At 50.2% G+C, this 23,860-nt stretch overlaps 1 protein-coding gene across 3 annotated transcripts in view; it reads right to left on the reverse strand.

Moving 5' to 3' along the window:
- Positions 1 to 21,649, reverse strand: part of RBP5 (retinol binding protein 5) — a 141,544-nt gene extending 119,895 nt beyond the window's left edge. Inside the window, exons 1-2 of one of the 3 annotated variants that reach the window (XM_069650613.1) lie at positions 21,258 to 21,649; positions 13,946 to 14,038 (exon numbers count right to left, since the gene is read on the reverse strand). In XM_069650613.1, the coding sequence (XP_069506714.1) occupies positions 13,946 to 14,018 (73 nt within the window). In that variant the 5' untranslated portion in view covers positions 14,019 to 14,038; positions 21,258 to 21,649. The remainder of the gene's footprint in view (positions 1 to 13,945; positions 14,039 to 21,257) is intronic. The other 2 variants (XM_069650612.1, XM_069650611.1) reach the window with 2 other exon arrangements.
- Between the last annotated feature and the right edge of the window lie 2,211 nt (positions 21,650 to 23,860).

Consider the following 23,860-nt stretch of genomic DNA (forward strand, 5'->3'; position numbering starts at 1 on the left):
GTGGACATTGATCTTTGTGTACGAGGCCTTTATAGGCGTACAGTCCATATTGTGCATGTTCCAGACACACACAGTGCCACAAGTCCCGTGTCCATGTATCAGCCACCAGGCGTGAGTGCTAGAAGCATGAATCTATGAGAATCTGACGAATGTCACGGCCCTCCTGTGCCTCGCGGACTCCTTGAGGTGCTGCCACATCCCCACCCTCATCATGACCATCTTCAGGTGCTTGCAGTTCTGCGTCAGGGGGCATGGGCACATTTCTACGTACGCACATGTTGTGTAGCATGACACATGCCATGACCATCTTTGCAACCTTCTCATGGCGGTACAGGAGTGCCCCGCCAGACCTGCTGAGGCAGCGGAAACGAGTCTTCAGTAGGCCGAATGCCTGTTCTATGACTACACGGGTACGTGAGTGGGCATGGTTGTAGTCCTCCTCATGCTGGTTCTGTGGGTTCCGGAGTGGTGTAAGGAGCCATCTCTTCAGTGGATACCCGGCATCACCTGTATGTGGACAATAAAGGATGTTTGTGGAATGACATTGCTACGTACGCATCCCCCCCCCCTTCCTGCCAGGTCATTGCCGCATCACATACCCCACATTATCATGCATGAAATGAGACTCACTGAGTAGCCAGGATCTGTTCCCTGCGTGTCGCTCCATGTAGCGTGGTATTGTAGAGTTCCTCAAGACCATAGAATCATGGGTTGATCCAGGAAATCGGGCACAACAATGTGTAATGATCCTGTTGGAGTCACACACCATTTGTACATTAAGAGGATGAAATTGTTTTCGGTTGCGGTACTGGGCCTCCATGGCATGTGGGACGACCAATTCCACATGGGTGCAGTCAATGGCACCAATGCAACCCGGTATGCCGCCAAGTGCATGGAATCCCACTTTTGTGTTCGTAATTTCCTGCTCCGAGCGTGGTAGAGAGATGTAGTCGTCTGCGTGCTTCAGGAGGGCATCGAGCACTTGCAATAGTGTCCGTGAGAACAGTGGCTGTGAAATGCCATGCAACTGTCCGACTGTGTGCTGGTAGGTGCCTGTGGCCAGGAAGTGGAGTACAGACACCACCTTCAGTAGTGGTGGGATGGTGGTTGGGCTATCTATCATGCTGACAAGGTCAGCCTGTGTCATGTCCACAATGGCGGTTATGGTGTCCCGGTCCAAACGGTAGAGGGTGTGGATCTGCTCAGCAGTGAGGTTGAACGGATGAGCTCGGAGGCGTGGGATTGCGGGCTGCCTGCGTGGTGGTAGTGGCTGTGCTGGTGGGCCTTGCTGGCCCTGCCTTGCCCTCCTCCTCCTCCTGCGTCTCCTCTGTGCGGCCGGTTATTGTAGTAGTTGGTGTTCGTCTTCTTCTTGAAGTTGGAGTACTTGCAGTGCTATCAGGTCCCCCAGGGCCAACATCGCTAGTCCTGCCGGTAGCATTTTGGAGTGGGTGTGGTTGTGGGAGGGGGTTGGGTGTGCAATTTATGTGTTTTCAGGCTGCATAGCCTCCACCTGTGGTGATTCATTCCACCTGTGCCAGCTGCAATCCCCTTTGGGCGAGCACCGTACTGAGGTCCACCGACGGGCGGGGCGTCCCATTTGTGAGTGAAGCCAGTTGCCATTTTCACACACTGCCGCACTACATGGATGAATTTGTGATTTCAAGCGGTCACAGATGCCTTTTCGACGTGATGTTGCAAATGAGGAATTCGAAGGACAGCGCTTTCGGTTTTCAGCTAGCGGCGAGGAGACGCCCACAGGTCTGACTGCAAATATAACGTTCTATTGTTTAATGTCCTTGGGACAGGGGCCATGGCGAGAATGCTATGATTGATATGGATAGTATGGGATGCGCAATAGCGTAGTGGACAAAAAGGCAGGACGTTCCCAAATACATGTTACTTCACAACACTAGAATTCCGGGCTGGAGAACAGTGGATTTTGCAGACTGCATTACGCACAGTCTCAATGGAAGTTTCAAATGTGATGTGAGTAAATAATCAGGCGTTTTCATACCGGGATGAGGGAATGATGTATGGATGCATGGACAGATGATTTGATGGAGAGTTTGCCATGTACAGGGCTTTTTGGAATCTATCCACTTCCCCTGCGCTATGTCATGCAGAGCTGCCATAGTGGGACCATCGTCTTTCTGCCCTTGTTGAACCCTCCCTGTCTCGACGCGCCTTCAGGCACTTGTGTCTATGCACGTTACTAATCCCATCTAATGGATTCTGTCTTCACAGACGCATGCACACGAACACTCGTTTGTAATGATGTTTTCACCTCGATTTTTATGGTTGTGATTCGCAAGTGATTTTTGGGTGGGTATTATCCTTTTGAGTGGGCTAGCATGCATATGGCTGTAGATTTAGTGTGATCATTTAAGTGAGTTATACAAATGTAGTTCTGATGGCCATACTATTCTTTTTCATTTCATTTGGGTGACAGGTATCTCCTCCCCTTTTGCCGCTGCCATCTGTACGCCACTCCTGCAGATGGCTTTTACTCCCGACACCTGCTGCTTCGTGTCAATCAGTGGAGCACCATTACGATCTTATGGGACGATCGCCAATGGGCCACATGCCCTTACGCAGTGCTAGTGGCTAGGAGCAACATATCGTCCTTTCTGCTGGACTAGTGCCTACCTGATGGGACGGCCCTGCGGTTGTAGGCGCTTCCGTGTTGCCTTTTTGGACGTGAATGTAGCCCCTGTGTACCATGATGGAACAGGGCGTCACACAAGCAGAAGCTGGTCATTTCTTGCGGATGCAGCCCACAATACTGGAATGTATTTTGGAGTTCATGACCTAATGGCTGTATGGCCCTTGGTGGTTTTGTGGTGCATTAAATTTCTATTCTGTTTTTGTTTGTCTCATTTTTCTGCTCATGTTGCTGTACTTGGACCTTCACATGCCTGTGCTGCATCAGTGCGGCAATGGTGCCATGGCAGATATGGATGCCCACTCACAAGGCACTTGGAGCCCCTGGATTCATTTGTTAGTTGGCATGCATGGGTGACTTGTACATTTCACTGGTTGCATTGTGTGACTTCATTGCACCTACGAGGAGTTGTGCAATGTGGCCAGGGAGTGGTGTACAGGCACTCAGTAGGGCCGTTTACGGTTGATTCGCGATGCCGTACTTCTCACCATGGCGGTATAGTACTTTCCGCCATGCTTGATGGCGTTAGGTACATGTCCGCTAGGGTCGGAATTCGCCTACCGTTGCGCCATGGTGGTAATTACGGTTTGGCATGGTGCGCGTGCGCGTACTTGGTGCAGTTAGCATTGGCGTTCACTACGGTGTCGCTAATGGCATCGTACTTTACGGTGACGGGTCGTAATCGCACCGAGCGCTATTCGATGGCGGTATTGCATTTCCGCCATCGTTTTTCGATTTCCGCCAGGGTCGTAATGAGGGCCACTGTCTGTTTGTTTGTTTGTTTGTTTGTTTGTTTATTCATTTGTTTAAGCGCACCAGACTCGTGAGTAAAAGGGCGCAGCAATATGGAAATGCAAGACTTACATAGTTTCGTATACACCGGTTACAATATTTACATAATAGCAAGATATACAGTTTTTTACATGAATACAGGGTATATACAGTGTACAAAATAGGACGAAGAAAAGAATAGCCAATGAATGTCTGCTTCTTATGCGCAACGAGGGCGCCTCCATGCACATCCCAGGGTGGGGAGTGAGGTGGTTATTGGTAGACCTGAGATAACGCACTGCCTGCTTCTTATGCGCAACGAGGGCGTCTCCATGCACATACAAGGGTGGGGAGTGAGCATCCCAGGGTGGGGAGTGAGGTGGTTATTGGTAGACCTGAGATAACACACTGCCTGCTTCTTATGCGCAACGAGGCGCCTCCATGCACATCCCAGGGTGGGGGGTGAGGTGGTTATTGGTAGACCTGAGATAACACACTGCCTGCTTCTTATGCGCAACGAGGGCGTCTCCATGCACATCACAGGGTGGGGAGTGAGGTGGTTATTGGTAGACCTGAGATAACACACTGCCTGCTTCTTATGCGCAACGAGGCGCCTCCATGCACATCCCAGGGTGGGGGGTGAGGTGGTTATTGGTAGACCTGAGATAACACACTGCCTGCTTCTTATGCGCAATGAGGCGCCTCCATGCACATCCCAGGGTGGGGGGTGAGGTGGTTATTGGTAGACCTGAGATAACACACTGCCTGCTTCTTATGCGTAACGAGGGCGTCTCCATGCACATCCCAGGGTGGGGAGTGAGCATCCCAGGGTGGGGAGTGAGGTGGTTATTGGTAGACCTGAGACAACACACTGCCTGCTTCTTATGTGTAACGAGGGCATCTCCATGCACATCCCAGGGTGGGGGGTGAGGTGGTTATTGGTAGACCTGAGATAACACACTGCCTTTTTCATATGTGTAACGAGGGCGTCTCCATGCACATCACAGGGTGGGGAGTGAGGTGGTTATTGGTAGACCTGAGAGAACACACTGCCTGCTTCTTATGCGCAACGAGGCGCCTCCATGCACATCCCAGGGTGGGGGGTGAGGTGGTTATTGGTAGACCTGAGATAACACACTGCCTTTTTCATATGTGTAATGAGGGCGTCTCCATGCACATCCCAGGGTGGGGAGTGAGCATCCCAGGGTGGGGAGTGAGGTGGTTATTGGTAGACCTGAGATAACACACTGCCTGCTTCTTATGTGTAACGAGGGCATCTCCATGCACATCCCAGGGTAGGGAGTGAGGTGGTTATTGGTAGACCTGAGATAACACACTGCCTTTTTCATATGTGTAACGAGGGCGTCTCCATGCACATCACAGGGTGGGGAGTGAGGTGGTTATTGGTAGACCTGAGAGAACACACTGCCTGCTTCTTATGCGCAACGAGGCGCCTCCATGCACATCCCAGGGTGGGGGGTGAGGTGGTTATTGGTAGACCTGAGATAACACACTGCCTGCTTCTTATGCGCAACGAGGCGCCTCCATGCACATCCCAGGGTAGGGAGTGAGGTGGTTATTGGTAGACCCGAGATAACACACTGCCTTTTTCATATGTGTAACGAGGGCGTCTCCATGCACATCACAGGGTGGGGAGTGAGGTGGTTATTGGTAGACCTGAGAGAACACACTGCCTGCTTCTTATGCGCAACGAGGCGCCTCCATGCACATCCCAGGGTGAGGTGGTTATTGGTAGACCTGAGATAACACACTGCCTGCTTCTTATGCGTAACGAGGGCGTCTCCATGCACATCCCAGGGTGGGGAGTGAGCATCCCAGGGTGGGGAGTGAGGTGGTTATTGGTAGACCTGAGATAACACACTGCCTGCTTCTTATGTGTAACGAGGGCATCTCCATGCACATCCCAGGGTGGGGGGTGAGGTGGTTATTGGTAGACCTGAGATAACACACTGCCTTTTTCATATGTGTAACGAGGGCGTCTCCATGCACATCACAGGGTGGGGAGTGAGGTGGTTATTGGTAGACCTGAGAGAACACACTGCCTTTTTCATATGTGTAATGAGGGCGCCTCCATGCACATCCCAGGGTGGGGGGTGAGGTGGTTATTGGTAGACCTGAGATAACACACTGCCTGCTTCTTATGCGCAACGAGGCGCCTCCATGCACATCCCAGGGTGGGGGGTGAGGTGGTTATTGGTAGACCTGAGATAACACACTGCCTGCTTCTTATGCGTAACGAGGGCGTCTCCATGCACATCCCAGGGTGGGGAGTGAGCATCCCAGGGTGGGGAGTGAGGTGGTTATTGGTAGACCTGAGATAACACACTGCCTTTTTCATATGTGTAATGAGGGCGTCTCCATGCACATCCCAGGGTGGGGAGTGGGGTGGTTATTGGTAGACCTGAGATAACACACTGCCTTTTTCATATGTGTAATGAGGGCGTCTCCATGCACATCACAGGGTGGGGAGTGAGGTGGTTATTGGTAGACCTGAGAGAACACACTGCCTGCTTCTTATGCGCAACGAGGCGCCTCCATGCACATCCCAGGGTGGGGGGTCGGTGGTTATTGGTAGACCTGAGATAACACACTGCCTTTTTCATATGTGTAATGAGGGCGTCTCCATGCACATCCCAGGGTGGGGAGTGAGCATCCCAGGGTGGGGAGTGAGGTGGTTATTGGTAGACCTGAGATAACACACTGCCTGCTTCTTATGTGTAACGAGGGCATCTCCATGCACATCCCAGGGTAGGGAGTGAGGTGGTTATTGGTAGACCTGAGATAACACACTGCCTTTTTCATATGTGTAACGAGGGCGTCTCCATGCACATCACAGGGTGGGGAGTGAGGTGGTTATTGGTAGACCTGAGAGAACACACTGCCTGCTTCTTATGCGCAACGAGGCGCCTCCATGCACATCCCAGGGTGGGGGGTGAGGTGGTTATTGGTAGACCTGAGATAACACACTGCCTGCTTCTTATGCGCAACGAGGCGCCTCCATGCACATCCCAGGGTAGGGAGTGAGGTGGTTATTGGTAGACCCGAGATAACACACTGCCTTTTTCATATGTGTAACGAGGGCGTCTCCATGCACATCACAGGGTGGGGAGTGAGGTGGTTATTGGTAGACCTGAGAGAACACACTGCCTGCTTCTTATGCGCAACGAGGCGCCTCCATGCACATCCCAGGGTGAGGTGGTTATTGGTAGACCTGAGATAACATACTGCCTGCTTCTTATGCGCAACGAGGCGCCTCCATGCACATCCCAGGGTGGGGGGTGAGGTGGTTATTGGTAGACCTGAGATAACACACTGCCTGCTTCTTATGCGCAACGAGGCGCCTCCATGCAAATCCCAGGGTGGGGGGTGAGGTGGTTATTGGTAGACCTGAGATAACACACTGCCTGCTTCTTATGCGTAACAAGGGCGTCTCCATGCACATCCCAGGGTGGGGAGTGAGCATCCCAGGGTGGGGAGTGAGGTGGTTATTGGTAGACCTGAGATAACACACTGCCTTTTTCATATGTGTAATGAGGGCGTCTCCATGCACATCCCAGGGTGGGGAGTGGGGTGGTTATTGGTAGACCTGAGATAACACACTGCCTTTTTCATATGTGTAATGAGGGCGTCTCCATGCACATCACAGGGTGGGGAGTGAGGTGGTTATTGGTAGACCTGAGAGAACACACTGCCTGCTTCTTATGCGCAACGAGGCGCCTCCATGCACATCCCAGGGTGGGGGGGTCAGTGGTTATTGGTAGACCTGAGATAACACACTGCCTTTTTCATATGTGTAATGAGGGCGTCTCCATGCACATCCCAGGGTGGGGAGTGAGCATCCCAGGGTGGGTGGTGAGGTGGTTATTGGTAGACCTGAGATAACACACTGCCTGCTTCTTATGCGCAACGAGGCGCCTCCATGCACATCCCAGGGTGGGGGGTGAGGTGGTTATTGGTAGACCTGAGATAACACACTGCCTGCTTCTTATGCGCAACGAGGCGCCTCCATGCACATCCCAGGGTGGGGGGTGAGGTGGTTATTGGTAGACCTGAGATAACACACTGCCTGCTTCTTATGCGTAACGAGGGCGTCTCCATGCACATCCCAGGGTGGGGAGTGAGGTGGTTATTGGTAGACCTGAGATAACACACTGCCTGCTTCTTATGCGTAACGAGGGCGTCTCCATGCACATCCCAGGGTGGGGAGTGGGGTGGTTATTGGTAGACCTGAGATAACACACTGCCTGCTTCTTATGCGCAACGAGGCGCCTCCATGCACATCCCAGGGTGGGGGGTGAGGTGGTTATTGGTAGACCTGAGATAACACACTGCCTTTTTCATATGTGTAATGAGGGCGTCTCCATGCACATCCCAGGGTGGGGGGTGAGGTGGTTATTGGTAGACCTGAGATAACACACTGCCTGCTTCTTATGCGCAACGAGGCGCCTCCATGCACATCCCAGGGTGGGGAGTGGGGTGGTTATTGGTAGACCTGAGATAACACACTGCCTGCTTCTTATGCGCAACGAGGGGCCTCCATGCACATCCCAGGGTGGGGGGTGAGGTGGTTATTGGTAGACCTGAGATAACACACTGCCTTTTCCATATGTGTAATGAGGGCGTCTCCATGCACATCCCAGGGTGGGGAGTGGGGTGGTTATTGAGAGACTACCATCGGGTAACACACTTGATGTTCCCTAGCAATCGGCAGGGATATTGTAGGACTGCGGGTGCAGCCTGTGGTTTGAGAAAGCTTTTGTCTCTGCCCATCTCTGTGTGTCCTGATCAGTCATGAGAAGGGGAAACTCATTTACCCTATTGTTTCAGGGTTTGAAATAAGAAATGGGCTAAGGGATTGTGATTTAACCTAAGTCTTGTACTCATGGTGGCCCTGAATCATGCTGTTCCCATTTTCATCTTGCATCCTGGCTTGTAACCTTATGTGTTACTGCTGACTTCTGCAATTGTATTCTCTCTCCCCTCTTGCTTCTCCACTCTTTTTGACTGCTTACTCTCTCCTCTCCCTTTCTCCCTTTTCCTATATCCTCCCCTCCTCCCCTTACTTTCTTCTATGCACTTACTCTATCAGAATTGTCACTGGACCTAGTATGATAGCAACCTCGTCTGTCTCTGTCTCCTTCTCCATCCCTTAATGCCCCCCTCTCCCACCAGCAGTATCTGAAATGTTGTCAGGCCTAGTATGATAGTCGCTTGTTTTGTTCCTCCCCTCCCTTTCTGCACCCCTCTCCCTCTGCAGATCCCCTTTCCACTGCACCCCAAACAAGAACCAGTGAGGCCAGAAAACAGGCTTCCCATCAGCACGCACTCTCGTGCGCAGCCAGATGCTTTCCAGTAAACCCCGGGTGGGTTGGAGGGAGCAATGAAGTATGTGTGGGGGTGGGGAGGGGGTCCTGGGGGTTTATTTTATTTTATTTATTTGCATTTATAAAGCGCACAGAACTGCCCTGGGGCATCGTGGCGCTGTTACAGCAGACTTAGTCATGAACACAAGCATAGGAATGTGTTTACAGATGTAACCGAGTTACATAGTACATTTCACATTGGTAATAAACATTGAGCTTAAAGGTTATGCTATGCTGTGGATACAATGCAAGCATGAGAGTGAATGTGGCAGACTTTAGCGGAATAGGAGGGTTTTGAGGTTTTTACGGAAGGTATGGTATGATTTTTCGTTTCTTAGTGAGGTAGGTAGGGAGTTCCAGTTTTTTGGTGCGAGGTGTTGGAAGCTGGTTCCTCCCGCCCTGGATCTTTGAAACGTGGGGACATCAATCATGTTGGTGCGGTGAGCTCTGGTGGGTCTGATGGAGGCTTTCGGTGTGATTCTTTCTGCGAGATAGGGTGGGGCATCCAGGGATAGGCATCTGTGTGTGATGGTCATGGGTTGTGATAGCATGGGTGCATGCCAGGCCTCTTAGGTGGAACATAGTGCTGCAAAAGAGAGGATGTGTCATTGAATGTTGTGATAGTTGGGTTGAGCGTCCAAGTCAGGTTTGGAGAATTGTGGTGGTGCACAAGGTAATGTTGGATGCATGAGGGGCTCGGGAGCGTGCTCAGGTAATCCTGGAAATCTGGTGGATTATTTGCCCCGGCATCTCTTTAATGTAGTAACCTAGTAGTACCCTCCGGGAAACCGTTTTGTGGAAATGTCGAATTTCATGCCAAAATGTCCTATCTGGCAGGATTTCGGCATGCTAAAAAAAAGTGCATTTGCCTGAGTGAAACTATGTGAAATGGTGTGATTTTGCAATTCATTGGACCTGCAGTTACTACAAAATTGTGAAATTCCTGCAATTTCAACTTTGCGTTATACAAAATTTCAGGTTTCTCGCGGGTGGAATTTGCTGTCCGAAATGCCTTTATTTCCCCAAAACAGCTAATTTAGGATCAAATGTGCACATTTCCCCCACTCCTACTCCAGAATGATAGGTCTGGGACGGACACAAGAGTGGGTCAGTCGATACAAGATTTTAAAGGGGAATGTTCTTGGGGCAGAAGGGGAGTGGAAGGAGTGATCAGCGAATATAATAAAATGTAAACAAGCCTGGCACCTTGATGTCAAAAAGGTTCCTATTAAGAGTTTGTTTTGTGCCGTGTCATGCCAGACTTTAATCTAGTTCATGGTGAGACATTTGGTGCCTGGGAGTAGGCTGTGAAAGTATCTACATAACCATCGTAGTGGCATCTCCAGGAATATGTAGGGGCACGCAGGACTCCACAGGCAAAAGTCAGGGTCCATCTGCAAATGTATGTACACTACATAACAATTTACAAATTATTAACCTCCTGTTTTTGTTCCAGCAAACTTCCTGAAAGTGCTACCACCTTGCCGCCTGAAAGTGCTACCATCTCACCGCCTGAAAGTGCAACCACCATACTGCCTGAAAGTGCAACCATCTCACTGCCTGAAAGTGCTACCATCTCACCGCCTGAAAGTGCAACCACCATACTGCCTGAAAGTGCAACCATCTCACTGCCTGAAAGTGCTATCATCTCACTGCCTGAATGTGCAACCACCATACTGCCTGAAAGTGCTACCATCATACTGCCTGAAAGTGCTACCATCACACTGCCTGAAAGTGCAACCATCACACTGCCTGAAAGTGCAACCATCTCACTGCCTGAAAGTACTACCATCTCACCGCCTGAAATTGTTACCATCTCACTGCCTGAAAGTGCTACCATATCACCGCCTGAAAGTGCAACCACCATACTGCCTGAAAGTGCAACCATCTCACTGCCTGAAAGTGCTATCATCTCACTGCCTAAAAGTGCTACCATCACACTGCCTGAAAGTGCAACCATCTCACTGCCTGAAAGTGCTACCATCTCACTGCCTGTAAGTGCTACCATCACACTGCCTGAAAGTGCAACCATCTCACTGTCTGAAAGTGCTACCATCTCACTGCCTGAAAGTGCTACCATCTCACTGCCAATCCTTCCATTACCCTGCTTCATTCAGTTTCAAGCAGATCAGCATAAAACTGAGATGTGCGCATATCCCAAGGAAGCAAAGGAATGTTGCACATAATTGTTATGCATGCATCCATAAGGGTGAATGAGGCCCAAGGAGGAAGGAACATGTCTGAAGGTGCTTGCGGTCTCGTGCAGGAGGGATGTGAGCAAGCAGTTTGGGCTGGACTGCCCCTTTGGGGGTGGGACCAAGCCTGATTTGCTTATGGTCTTTCCCCTTCTTTATTGGCTTGGCAGGCAAAGAACGATGGTCTGCAGAGTTGCCCAGAGCAATGCCAGAGGTTAAGATTAACTCTAAACCTTCCAGCCATCACCTCTTGTGTTTGGCTGTAGTCACCCCAAGTGCGACGGGTATGCCCAGACGTGGGTCCCGTGCATGGTGGCCCTAGAGACCCAAGCTACTCGAGGCTGAAACATGTTTGGGGATGCTTTTGGTCTCGTGCAGAAAGGATGTAACCATGCAGTTTGGGCTGGAGTGCCCCTTTGGTATGGGGCCAAGCTTGATTTGAGTATGTTTGTTTCCCTTCTGTAATGGCTTGGCAGGCGAAGAACGATGGTCTGGGGGGTCGCCCAGAGCAAAACCAGAGGTTAAGATTGACTATAAACCTTCCAGCCAGTACCTCTTCTGTGTTGCAGACTTAAAGGGACACTAGTTTAGGGTTTTTGAAATTATTTTGAGATTTAGCTTGACATTAATGATGCAAACATGTAGGCGTTTATAATAATCTGTTATTTCTATAAAGCTTTCACCAAAGCACCCATCATAGGACACTTTTATGCACAATTATGAATACAAAACTGGAAAAAAGTACTCATTTGACAACCTCAGAAGGATGAAAAGCTGAGTTAACATTGCCAGGATTCGAACATGTGAGCTGCATATTACACATCATTCTTAGCAGGGAGCACTAAACCTGCTGAGCTATCTAACCAGGGACAGCTTGAGTCTGGGGGTTACATTTCTTATTGACCACTCATCCCAATTGTTTTTCCTCTCTGATTTTGTACGTTCTATTGTCTAATTTCTCTTTCCCCCCAAGGCTCCCCTTCCGTTCCAAATTGCAGCGCTTCGAGGCAGGAGAACTCTGCCTTGGCACATTTCTCATGAACATGTAATATGTTGTATTCTAACAGGAGACTGAAGGGGATTGGGGGCAGGACAAGGGTGGGGGGGGTAGATAAAATGATGAATGTTTATTGTTAGCCGCCCGATTGATAAACAACATATTGTAGTGCAAGAGAATAGATCAGCAAGTTCAATGCTCAACTCCGACATGTGCCAGCCTGCACTTTCCAAGGTCAACCCTCGGCAGAGCTGAATCAGCCGTGTATCCTGCTGAGCTAGACAAACTGGGTACAATTGCATTGAGTACTAAAATCACCTATTGTTACTGTGCATAGAAGCATGAGGAATTGGGCATGAGGCGCTATACAGAAACATATCAGGTATCAACTATTCTAGCTATATATGACGGGCCAGGCATTATGAAAGGGGGTCAGTGCCCCTTCTTGCCTCTCCCTATAAATTCCACTGACCTATCTACAGTGACAAAGTATACCCTGCGCTCCGTGTGCAGGCTGTGCTCATTAGACTGTGTGAAAGGCGAATGTGGGTGTACGACAAAGAGGGTAGGTAGGCAGAGAAGGGTGTTGTGCCTTTCCTGCTCTATGCGGTGACAGACTGGCACACATTCCCTCCCACTACCTGCACTTTCCTATAAACCCCATAATGTATTCGAGAAACTCTGCTTTTAAGGGATTTTCAATGTTATTTCCTATAAACCCCATAATGTATTCGAGAAACTCTGCTTTTAAGGGCTTTTCAATGTTATTTCTAAGAAATCCTCTGAAATACAGAAACTTAATTGAAGCTGTAAATCAGCTCCAGGGGTGATTAAAAATGACTTACCCAAGTGTTCCATTACCCAGTTTATTTTTAAGGGATATGTGTGTCATCACGTCTGATGCATGCATTGCATTCCTGTTAAAAATGAGCATTGTCAAAGCCAACAGTTGTGGGCATTGTATAGGCAATTGCCCGGCACTGCCATCTTTGTGCACAAGTGCTTGCATGGTGTGTCAGCTGTTTCTTTCTGATGGCAAGGTTGTACTATCATGACAGTGGCTGACTATTGTCTATCCCAGTCCTACACAAACGCCAAAATTGCTTGTTAAACTTTGGGGTGCAGGCCTAAACTGCGAGTGAAAACAGATTGGAGCGTTGCCGTGTGTTTGTTGACATTCGATTTGCAATATGTCCTTGGTATGTCCATATCCTTGTAACTAAGTGGCATTAATACATGGGATAACGTGCCGCCTGCCATAAGTTTATTAGGAAATGGCAAGTGGCCAGGATGTTTCGGGACCAGATAACACGAGGAATGACGCTGAAGGCCCAGTTGCTTTACAAGTGACTTGCAATACACGGGGGCACTTAATTCCGTATAATGCCTGGTTGTACCTTCAATACTTTGTCTCGTGCTTACTATAAAGCAGGGTATCGTCCATTGGCTGATACTTAAAATCAATGTGCAACCTGTTGGGAGGAAAAAACATTAACATGCAGTTCTTAATGTGTTGCGAGACATATTGTGTACAGTGCATTTAAAACAAAGTGTTGTGGCTTAAATAGTATGTGGACAGATGCTTTCTCTCGTGCATTAAAGTGCAGAAAGTCCCCGTGCGGCCATAAACAGCGCCTCAACGAATGCACTTAAAGTTTCCCAGGAGAAAAGGAATCGGAAAGGCTAGTGGCAGCTGGACTTCTGCTCTGTGATGGCGCAAGCAGCAGGCATTATGACGTCACACCCCAGCTGTTATACATAATTGCAATTACGACAGTAATGCCACTAATGTTCAGTAGTGATGTCAGGACAAGACTTTAATAAGGACTTCATTATTCACAGGCTTTTATAGAAACAATATCACCTGCCATGTCATATATACCTTGTCTTATAATTATCAAACGTGTCACGTCTCAGTGTCGAAAAACGCACTTACCCAAGGCCTTGAGGTAGGGGTCCAGGTTATCCTGGGAGACAAAGGTGTAGCGCCCACTCAGGTTCGGCGGCATCTTCTCGGCGCTGCGTCTGCCTGGCGTGGGAGAAATTCTGATGAGTGGAGCGCGATGTATCGCCGTGCAGCGCCTCGCCCTCTCTCAGTCGCGCTCGCTCTGCTACCGCCCTGGCCTTGGCTTGGTCTCTAGACGTCTCCCGTAGCCCACCCCACCTCCCGGGGGCGAGGGAGGGTGTAATATATGTGAGAGGTTCTGCCCTCCCCTTCCACGCGTGCGGCCGCTCAGCGGGTAAATGTTGCGCAATTACTTTGGATGGTGGCTGGGGGGTGAGGGGTGAAACTGAGACTAGCCCAGCAAGGCCTGTGCTGCCCTTCTCTTTATGTCGCGTCTTTTTAATGTATGTTATTGGCAGAGCCAGAGCCCATGAACCCGGCCCGCGCTAATCCTCCCCAGGGCTCCTGTTTCAGCTGGAGCAGCGCCCACGGCTTGTGAGCCTTTTCTTAACATCCACCACTTGGAGTGGTTCCCACCGCGAAAGACAAAAGACATTTCATTGTTTGCGATTGTACTGTTGTTCGTGGGTGTTGAAAGGTGGGCTGGTTGGCTTCAGACCAGGGGTAGGGCACTGCATGCCAGGCCTTTAAAAGCAAGATTGCAGGCGGCATTGCATACCATCAAATGCCATCTCTGTGTGTAGCCTGTAGTATAGATCGGTGGGCTGTGCGCCTGCTGTAGAGAGCTGTGAGCAGCAGCTACCAGGTTCAAGTCGCACCTGGTGGAGCTCCGCCTTTTATCTGCCTGCGATGGATCACACAGTGCTATTGAGTTGTGAAGTGGAGGCCCGTTCAGTGTGCGCTATATGCATTTAACAACCACGCTATGTTGCTTTTCTCTGGCGAGTGCCCACCCTTTCATGTGTTTCAGCTCTCGTGTCCGTCTGCCCTTTCCTGGAAACATTCTGGGCGTTTTTTTCAGGGAGGCTTTTGCCCACAGCCTCCTAGGGAGTAGTTAATAATTGAGTCAGCCTACAAACCCCTGCCCCAGTAAACGCCGAGAGTTCATTGCAGTTCAAACAAGTAGATTTTTGCCACTTGATAACGTTTTTTAAGGGACAATTTGAAGAAAATAGAAATGAAATGGCCATTCCCAGCAGCTCCCGTTACAGAGCCCCCCTTCTCTTGCATAGTGATGGGTGGTCTCATATTGCACACAGTGTACCCTGTGTGTGTCAAGGGTGGACACCGACCTTTGCGGCCGGTGCGTTAACCTCCTGGGCTATGTTATGTGGACTGTCACTCGTGACCACAAAGACACATAGGCACATTAACCAGGTGAGCTAACTTACTGGGATTGCTACCACTGACGCGCAGGTTGAACACGGGTGTCTGCAGCAGGTGGGTTAACGCATCGAGCTACTCTTCTGGGATTGAACCGTGAGACATACTCGTGAGCTCACTTGCTGGGTTCATACACTGCAATATGCAGAAGGCAAAACAAATCACCGCAGCAGCAACATTAGCCGACTGGGCTACGTCCCGGAGACGGGAAGGTGTTGCCCACAGTTTAAACACAAAGGGCCTGATTCACAGAGCGTTTCCCTATGGGATTGCACCATTAGAAAACGCTTCTGTGAATCAGGCCCGGGGGTTATACATATGAGCTGTGCGGTGCTGATGAAACAGGTCGCATTTTGGAATGTAGCCCGTTTCGCCGTTCTGCTTACTTACGGACATTGAAACCCATATGTTTAAAATAACATCAGAAAGGGACGGTTTTACCCCCACTTACAGTGACAGTAATGACTCGTGTGGTATTACAGCCTGTGGTAATATCGCATATCCATAGTGGAATCCCGTGATTTTCCAAATCAGGGATTACATGCATAATATTACTTTTACTGTATGGTTACTGCCTGCGGTAAAAGAAATTCAGTCTGGCAGCATTGCCGGAGGTTCTACCGCCAAACCTGCAATGAGGCCCATTCTGCTTTCCTGTCTCTCTGACCATCCTCCCATTCGCCAGTACCCTCACGCCTCGCCTAATGACCCTCACGCAAGCCCACTCCATCCCTCTAACCCCCGGTTTACACATCTCATCTTTTTGTCCGGCCCCTCTTCTCAGGCGCTGCCCTTGACGTGCCCAGCAATCTGCCCCATCACCCCTCTTTTCTGAGTCGGCTCACTCCCCCAATCCTCGTGTCCAGGCTCCCCATTTTTGCCTCTCTCCCATGCATGCCAACATTAGAGATCACACAGGAGGGAGACCTGAGACGGACAGCAGGAGCAGGGGTTGACTGGGAACTCAAAGAGGCCCTGGAAATATATTTCAAAGTGGCCCCATATTTCACATTTTTTAGCAAGCCCCACCTTTTCCTAGGAGAACATTTGGAAATAATATAGGTAGCCACACAAATGATGCCCAGAGTGCAGAGGCCTACCGGGAAATCTCCAGAGTTCCATGTAGGCCAGTCCACCCCTGGGCCCAGGGTGCAGAGGCTGACCGGGAAATCTCCAGATTTCCATGTAGGCCAGTCCACCCCAGGGTGCATAGGCCCATCAGGAAATCTCCAGAGTTTCGTGTAGGCCAGTCCATTCCTGCGCCCAGGATGCATAGGCCCACCAGGAAATCTCCAGATTTCCATGTAGGCCAGTCCATCCCAGTGTACAGAGGCCCACCGGGAAATCTCCAGAGTTCCATGTAGGCCCGCCCAGCCTTGAGCGGGAGAACTGAACGTGTCTATTGTCCACCAGCGCTCATCCTGTAGACTGCGGCGTCCCCCAGGGAGCCAGCTTCTCCCCCTTGCTCTTTAATCTATACATCCGCTGTCTCTGCAACCTTCCCTCACAGCTAGGAATCTACTTCACCAACTATGCAGATGACACCCAATAGATTTTGGAACTATGCAGAGACCATAAATCAGATAACAACAGATTATCAGCCATCTACAATACCATCGAGAATTGGGTGAAAACTCAGTGGATGTGCTTAAATGGCTCCAAAACAGAACTCATGACCTTCGGAACAAAGAAAGCTTTACTTAACCTAGGCCCAGCCTATTCCTCTTTCAATATAAAAGACTCCAACATTGTTGTCACTAATAAGGTTAAAACACTCGGCATGTATCTGCAATCCTCATCAGGAGTGGAGGCACCCGTCGCGTACCTAAAAAAAAAACTGCCAGTACTACCAGAGGCTGCTAGGCCGCATTAGGCCATTCTTGAACACCAAAAACAGTGCCACCATTGCTAGAGCCACCATCCTCTCACGATTGGATTATGGTAACGCCCTGTTATTAGGATCCAGCAATGGCTGCTTCAAGCAATGACAAATAATGCAAAATAACGCAGTCAGATCCATCACAGGGAAATCCAAACGTGAACACACAACAAAAGACAGAACCGACCTACACTGGCTGCCTTAAAGGAGCGTGTTAGTTTGAAATCCCTGACAATGGTCCACCGGTGCTTATATGGCACGGCCCCAGCATACCTTAAAAAGGAATTTAAATGGTACGAACCAAGCCACAGCTTAAATCGGCTAAACATGGTCTCCTTGAACCTGTCCATGCCAGAACAAAAGCTACAGGCCTAGGTAGGGCTTTTCCCACCAACGCTATTTCCCTTTGGAACAAGGTACCCTGCAATATCCGGCTAGAAAGCAACCTCCACTCTTTTAAAAAAACAGCTGAAAACCATCCTTTTCAGGTAAACAGCCACTATACTGTTCAATACTCTCTTGAATCCTTCCTTCTGTTTGTTCTAGTCCTGTGCCTTTTTTGTCTTCGTGTACTTGTCGCGCCCTGATGTAAATAAATGAATATTGACTTGCATTGGGGTGAGGAATATGTTAGGAGGGGGGATGGGAATATTCCATGGAAATCACGAGCCTCCCTCTTCTGTAGGGAGGGTTGGCATGTGCGCTTCCCCTGCCCGGCTCCCTCCCATCTTTCACACCCTGGCCCTGAGTGGCTGGTGTCCAAGCCAGATCTCCCTCTTAGCAGGAAGCAATAGGAATTCCTGCCCCTGCACTTGAAACCCGTGAACAGGATCAATTGTACTTTTTAAAGAAATCACAACAAACAGCATCTTAAAATAGTGGTGCCATGGTCTCCCTCTCAGCTCTGGGGTGGGATCCCAAAACTCCCTCGATAAACCCCAGAATTACGGCTTAAGCAAAACAAAACCCATTGAAAAAGTGGGAGAATAAAAATGCGAGGGAGATGTATCGTATGACTGAATCGCCATTAGGCGCTTATTATTACTATCATTAGGGTATTTGTTGAGTGCTGACCAAGCTTCATGGAGCAATGGAGCTCTTTACAATCATATGGGGAAGAACACAGTGAGGGTGAAAAAAGGAGCCAACAGGGGAGCTAACAGAGGAGGTGAGTGGGTATTTGGCAGCAAGGGATCTACGAGCAAACAGGATGGGAGTCCTTTCATCCCAAATATTCTGGGAGTGCGGGAGAATGTACTATTCCAACTACAGTCCTAAAAAAATGTGGGGACCGTTTGTGATGTCAGAGGTCCAGAAGTGGAGCTGTGGTACATTTGGGAGAGCACTAATGTGTAGCGGGAGAACTCATCCCACCCTGAAAGATTGCAACATTTAAAGGGATGCGTCATTTGCCTGGTGATGTGCTGGATGTGCACAAATATAGAGTTTTAGGGTCATAACCAGGCTAAGAGCACGCTGGCACCACTACATTCAACTCACCAAGTGCCCAGAAACACTCAACACATTCATTCAGGGGACTGGGATGTTTTCTTAGGATCTGGATGGGCAACAGGCACTCCATAACTGAACTCAAGGTGCCTGTCTGTCTCTCCTGCCCCCATAGTTCCGCTAATATAGATCTGAGTGCACAAGTTCCCTCTGGTGGAGTTGGAGCTCGACTCACCTTGGTACGGATGTTAGCAGTGCCCCTTATATATTGGGATCGACTAACTTTGGGTCTGTTGTGGGCAGTAGTCATCCTAGTTTGGGATCACCTCACCTTGGGACTGTTACGAGTGGTGGTCGTCCTAGTTTGGGATTGACTCCCCTTCAGACCGCTTAAGGCGGTGGTAGTCCTAGTTTGGGATGGACTCAACTTGGGACCGCTACAGTCTGTGGTCATCCTAGTTTGGGATCGCCTCACCATCACTGCTGCGGATGGTGGTCATCGTACTTTGGGATCGACTCATCTTGTGGCAGCTGTGTGCGGGTGGTCATCCTAGTTTGTTATTGACTCACCTTGTGACTCCTTTGGGTGGTGGTTATCCTAGTTTGGGAACGACTCATCATGGGACTGTTGTGTGCGATGTTTGCCCCAGTTTGGAATCGACTCCCCTTGTGACTGCTTTGGGCAGTGGTCACCCTAGTTTGGGATCACCTCACCTTGGGACTGCTGTGGGTGGTGGTTGTCTTCTTTATGACGACCTCTTCTTGGAACTGTTACAAGTGGTGGTCGTCCTAGTTTGGGATTGACTCCCCTTGGTACCGCTACAGGCTTTGGTCATCCCAGTTTGGTATCGACTCACCTTAGGACTGCTGTGGGTTGTGGTGGTCCTAGTTTGGGATTGACTCCCCTTGTGAATGGTGTCGGCGGTGGTCAGCCTAGTTCGGGATCATCTCATCTTGGGGCTCCTGTGGGTGGTCATCGTCCTAGTTTGGGATCGCCTCACCTTGTGGCTGCTGTGGGTGGTCATCGTCCTAGTTTGGGATCGCCTCACCTTGTGGCTGCTGTGGGTGGTCATCGTCCTAGTTTGGGATCGACTCACCTTGTGGCTGCTGTGGGTGGTCATCGTCCTAGTTTGGGATCGCCTCACCTTGTGGCTGCTGAGGGTACTAGTCATTTTAATTTGGGATCACCTCACATTGGGACTGCTGTGGGCAGTGGCCATCCTAGTTTGGGATTGCCTCACCTTGCGACTGCTGTGGGTGCTATCCCAATTTGGGATCGCCTCACCTTGTGGCTGCTGTGGGTGGTGGTCATCATAGATTGGGTATGGCTCACTTTGGAAGTTCTGTGAGCGGTAGTCGTCCTAGTTTGGCATCGACTCACTTTGAGGCTGCTCTGGGCGGTGGTTTTGGGTCTGCTCTGGGCAGTAGTCATCCTAGTTTGGTATCACCTCATCCTAGGATTGCTGTGGGAGGTGCTTGTCCTAGTTTGGTATTGACTCACCTTAGGACTGCTGTGGGTTGTGGTTGTCCTAGTTTGGGATCGATTCACCTTGGAACTGCTGTGGAAGGTGGTCGCCCTAGTTGGATATTGGCTCACCTTCTGACTGCTGTGGGCAGAAGTTGTCCTAGCTTGGGATCGCCTCACCTTGTGGCTGCTTTCGGTGGTGATCGTGGTAGTTTGGGATCGACTACCCTTGGGACTGCTGTGGGCAGTGATCTTCCTAGTTTTGGATGGACTCTTGGGACCACTGGTCATCCTAGTTTGGTATCTACTACCTTGTGACTGCTTTGGGCGGTGGTCATCCAATTTTGGGATTGCCTCAACTTGTGACTGATGTGGGCGGTGGTCGCCCTAGTTTGGTATCAATTTACTTTGGTACTGCTGTTGGCAGTGGTCATCCTAGTTTGGGACTGCCTCACCTCGGGGCTGCTGTGGTTGGCGGTCGCCCTAGTTTGGGAGTGGGGACTGTCCTAGTTTGGGACTGCCTCACCACGGGGCATGCTGTGGGTGGTGCTCATCCTAGTTTGGGATCGCCTCACCACGGGGGATGCTGTGGGTGGCGGTCGCCCTAGTTTGGTATCAACTTACTTTGGTACTGCTGTTGGCAGTGGTCATCCTAGTTTGGGACTGCCTCACCTTGGGGCTGCTGTGGGTGGCGGTCGCCCTAGTTTGGGATCGACTCACCTTGGTACGGCTGTGGGTGGTGGCCGTACTAGTTTGGGACTGTCTCACCTTGGGGCTGCTGTTGGCAGTAGTCACCCTAGTGTGGGACTGCCTTACCGGCAGTGGTCGTCCTAGTGGGAGATCACCTTACCTTGTGGCTGATGTGGGTGGTGGTCGTCATAGATTGGGTTTGACTAAACTTGGAAGTTTTATGAGCGGTAGTCGTCCTAGTTTGGGATTGCCTCACTTTGTGACTGCTGTGTGTGGTCGTCCTAGTTTGGGAGTGGGGACTGTCCTAGTTTGGGATCGCCTCACCACGGGGCATGCTGCGGGCGGTGCTCATCCTAGTTTGGGATCGCCTCACCAGGGGGGGATGCTGTGGGCGGTGGTCATTCTAGTTTGGGATAACCTCACTTTGGAACTGCTGTGGGCGGTGCAGTCTTTGTCCTAGTTTGGGATTGGCTCACCTCAGTGGCGTTCAGTATCGGTTCCTCCTGTTGGCCCTTCTCCTTTGAGAGCGGTGGAATCTGTGGCCCAATTGCCTCTGCTTCTTCGGCCAGTCTTCTTTTCGGGAAGGGCAGGTCTGTGGGTTCCTCTTGAGCAGTGCTGGATTTGCTTATACTTAGGTCGTTCCTTGTGAGGCCGGTCCGGGTGTTCCTTTTGACCGGAGTGCTTCTGGCGCCCTGGTTGCTTCTCCAGGGGGTGGCTGTGGTCCTGTCTCTAGGGCCGTCTGTTACAGCCTCGGCGGGTTCTGCACTTCCCTCGCGCGGGCCAATGGGAAGGTGGATGCTGGTGAGACTAGCTCGACCTCGCAGGCCTGGAGGTCGCCGGGGCTCATGGGATGAGGTTAATGGGATCATCTTCTGGTTTCTGCTTAGAGCTGGAGGAGGCTCTTAATAGGTCTTAAGCCCCTTGCTGCTTTCTAAGATGTTTCGGGGTTAGTCATTGGCGCACACAGCGCACGCCATTTGTTGGGAGAGAGGCGGTGGGGTGCCAGGAAATGGCTGAATTCTGCCCACAGTCTCCCGTTTGAGAAGATAGCACGCGTAACAGCAGGAGGGAGAAGTGTAATGTGGACTTTCCAACCAGTGCCGTGATGTGAAGCGACTCAGATTCCAGAAACATTCTTTTTCGAAGCTCTGTCTGTCTCTCTCTTTCTCAGCCCCCTCTCCCTCCCGCTTACTTACCCACTCTCTCACTCTCTACCCGTCTCACTCCCTTGCACTCTTTTTCGCCCTGCCACTTTCTCATCTCTCCCTTCCTTTCTCTTCCTATCTCTTCCCTAGCTGTCTCCCTGTCTCACCCTCCTCTCTCTCTTTCTCCCACTCTACCCCCACCCCCACTTGCTCTCTTTCTCACCCCCCCACTCCCTATTTCTTCCTCTCACTCTCTCCCTGTCGCATTCTCTCGTGCTCTTTTCCATCTCCCTCTTTCTCTTGCTCTCTTCCTCTCTCTCCATCTCACCCTCGTCCCTCTTTCACTCTCCCGTGCTCTATCCCGCTCCCTCCCACTTCCCCTCACCTCTTTCCCTCTACTTTCCTCTCGCTCTCTCCCTGTCTCACTCCCTTTCTTTTTCGCGCTCTCTCGGCGGAGGCAGAGAGCCACCGCTCCCCTCTGTCTCTCCAGCATTCTTTCCCATGAATGTACCCTGGTGACCCTGACCTTGGCGCGTGGCCTTGGGCCACTGTGCGTCCTGTCTCTGTTGGCAAACAGCCACTTGACTACAAACGACAGTGCAGGGCGCAGAGCCACGGACAGGCCACGGTGTGAACTTGCACTTTGCTGCTTTACTTGCAGTCACTGTCTGCCAGAAGGCGGTCTGCTGCTGCGCTGTAACCAAGCAACCCTTTAGCGTTATGTGTCCCTTTTAATGGCGGACAGTCTATGTTAGGAAGAATTCTCATAAATGTGCCAATTCTTCCCACTTTAGAGCCCTCCAGCTCTTTTGCTAAATTTTTGGACTTTGAACTTTTTAATTCTGTTTGTTTTCTGTCTGTATTTTCTTTGATTATGGAGTTTAAACAACTCCATAGGCATCCTCTTTTAATTTGTGTCACACAGCACCCTCAGTCCGGTGGCACAGGGAAGCCTTTCAGCCTTTCCCAAGGTTTAAATACCTTCTCTGGATAAACTAGTGTTTCCCAGAGTAAGTAAAGTGAAATTGACTTTACTAGTCTTTTTAAATTCCTAGACCCAGCACACCCTCTTACAATAGATTGCTGGAGGGGTTACTTAGTATCCCCTGTGTCTAGATACTCATGTAGCAGTCAAATGCTATCCTTTTCTCTCAGAATGGCTGGTGGCAGTGGTTTTACAACAAACTACCATGATTTTTCCCGACCGCGAGTACCGGTAGCGTTAAATCGCGGGAGCCATGTTTTTCAAGATGGCGTCTGAGCCCCCTCTGTAAAAACAGGTCCCGGTCTTCTTTTTTCACCATTTCTTTTTGGAAAGGTCCTTCTAGAGTTTGTCTCTGCGCGCCAAACTAGGCTTGGTCCTTTTGTTCCTTCGCCTTTGGCGGGCTTCAGGAGTGAAGACTGCCTCTGGCGCCCGAGTGTCTGGGGTGGGCAGGAAGTGAGGGAGGTGCCCGAAACTCCCTGTGCTTAGTCTACTAGGAGACCCAAATGCACTCTGTGGTGATTGGCTGGCTGACTGTCCGACAAGGACAGCCACCCTGCTGGGTGAGTGACAGCTAGGCTGGAATGAATGTGAGAGAACTGAATAAAAGGCGATTCTCTTGGCTTGGAAGGCAGAGTCGACCACTGCAACGAAAGAACCGAAGACAAGCTTAAAGGCATGGTCTAGTAAAACATTTTATTTAAAAATAGATAGGCAACATAAAAAAAAAAATACTAGCATTCTCTTTTTTAAAACTTCCTATGTAAAATTTTGAGCTATTCAAGCTCAAAATTCGCAAAAGCAAGCACATGGGCGCAGCCATTTTGTGAAATGGATGCCCTCCTGTGTTGGCTTTTGTGGCACTAATGAAGGAAAAGCCAGCCAGCTGTAGTAAACAAAAGCTACCGCTGGGTGGCTTTCCCTTCATTAGTGCTGTACGCGGAGGATGGGG

This window comes from Ambystoma mexicanum, chromosome 3p (assembly GCF_040938575.1).
Source record: "Ambystoma mexicanum isolate Mex_15411 chromosome 3p, UKY_AmexF1_1, whole genome shotgun sequence".
Lineage (NCBI taxonomy): Eukaryota > Metazoa > Chordata > Amphibia > Caudata > Ambystomatidae > Ambystoma > Ambystoma mexicanum.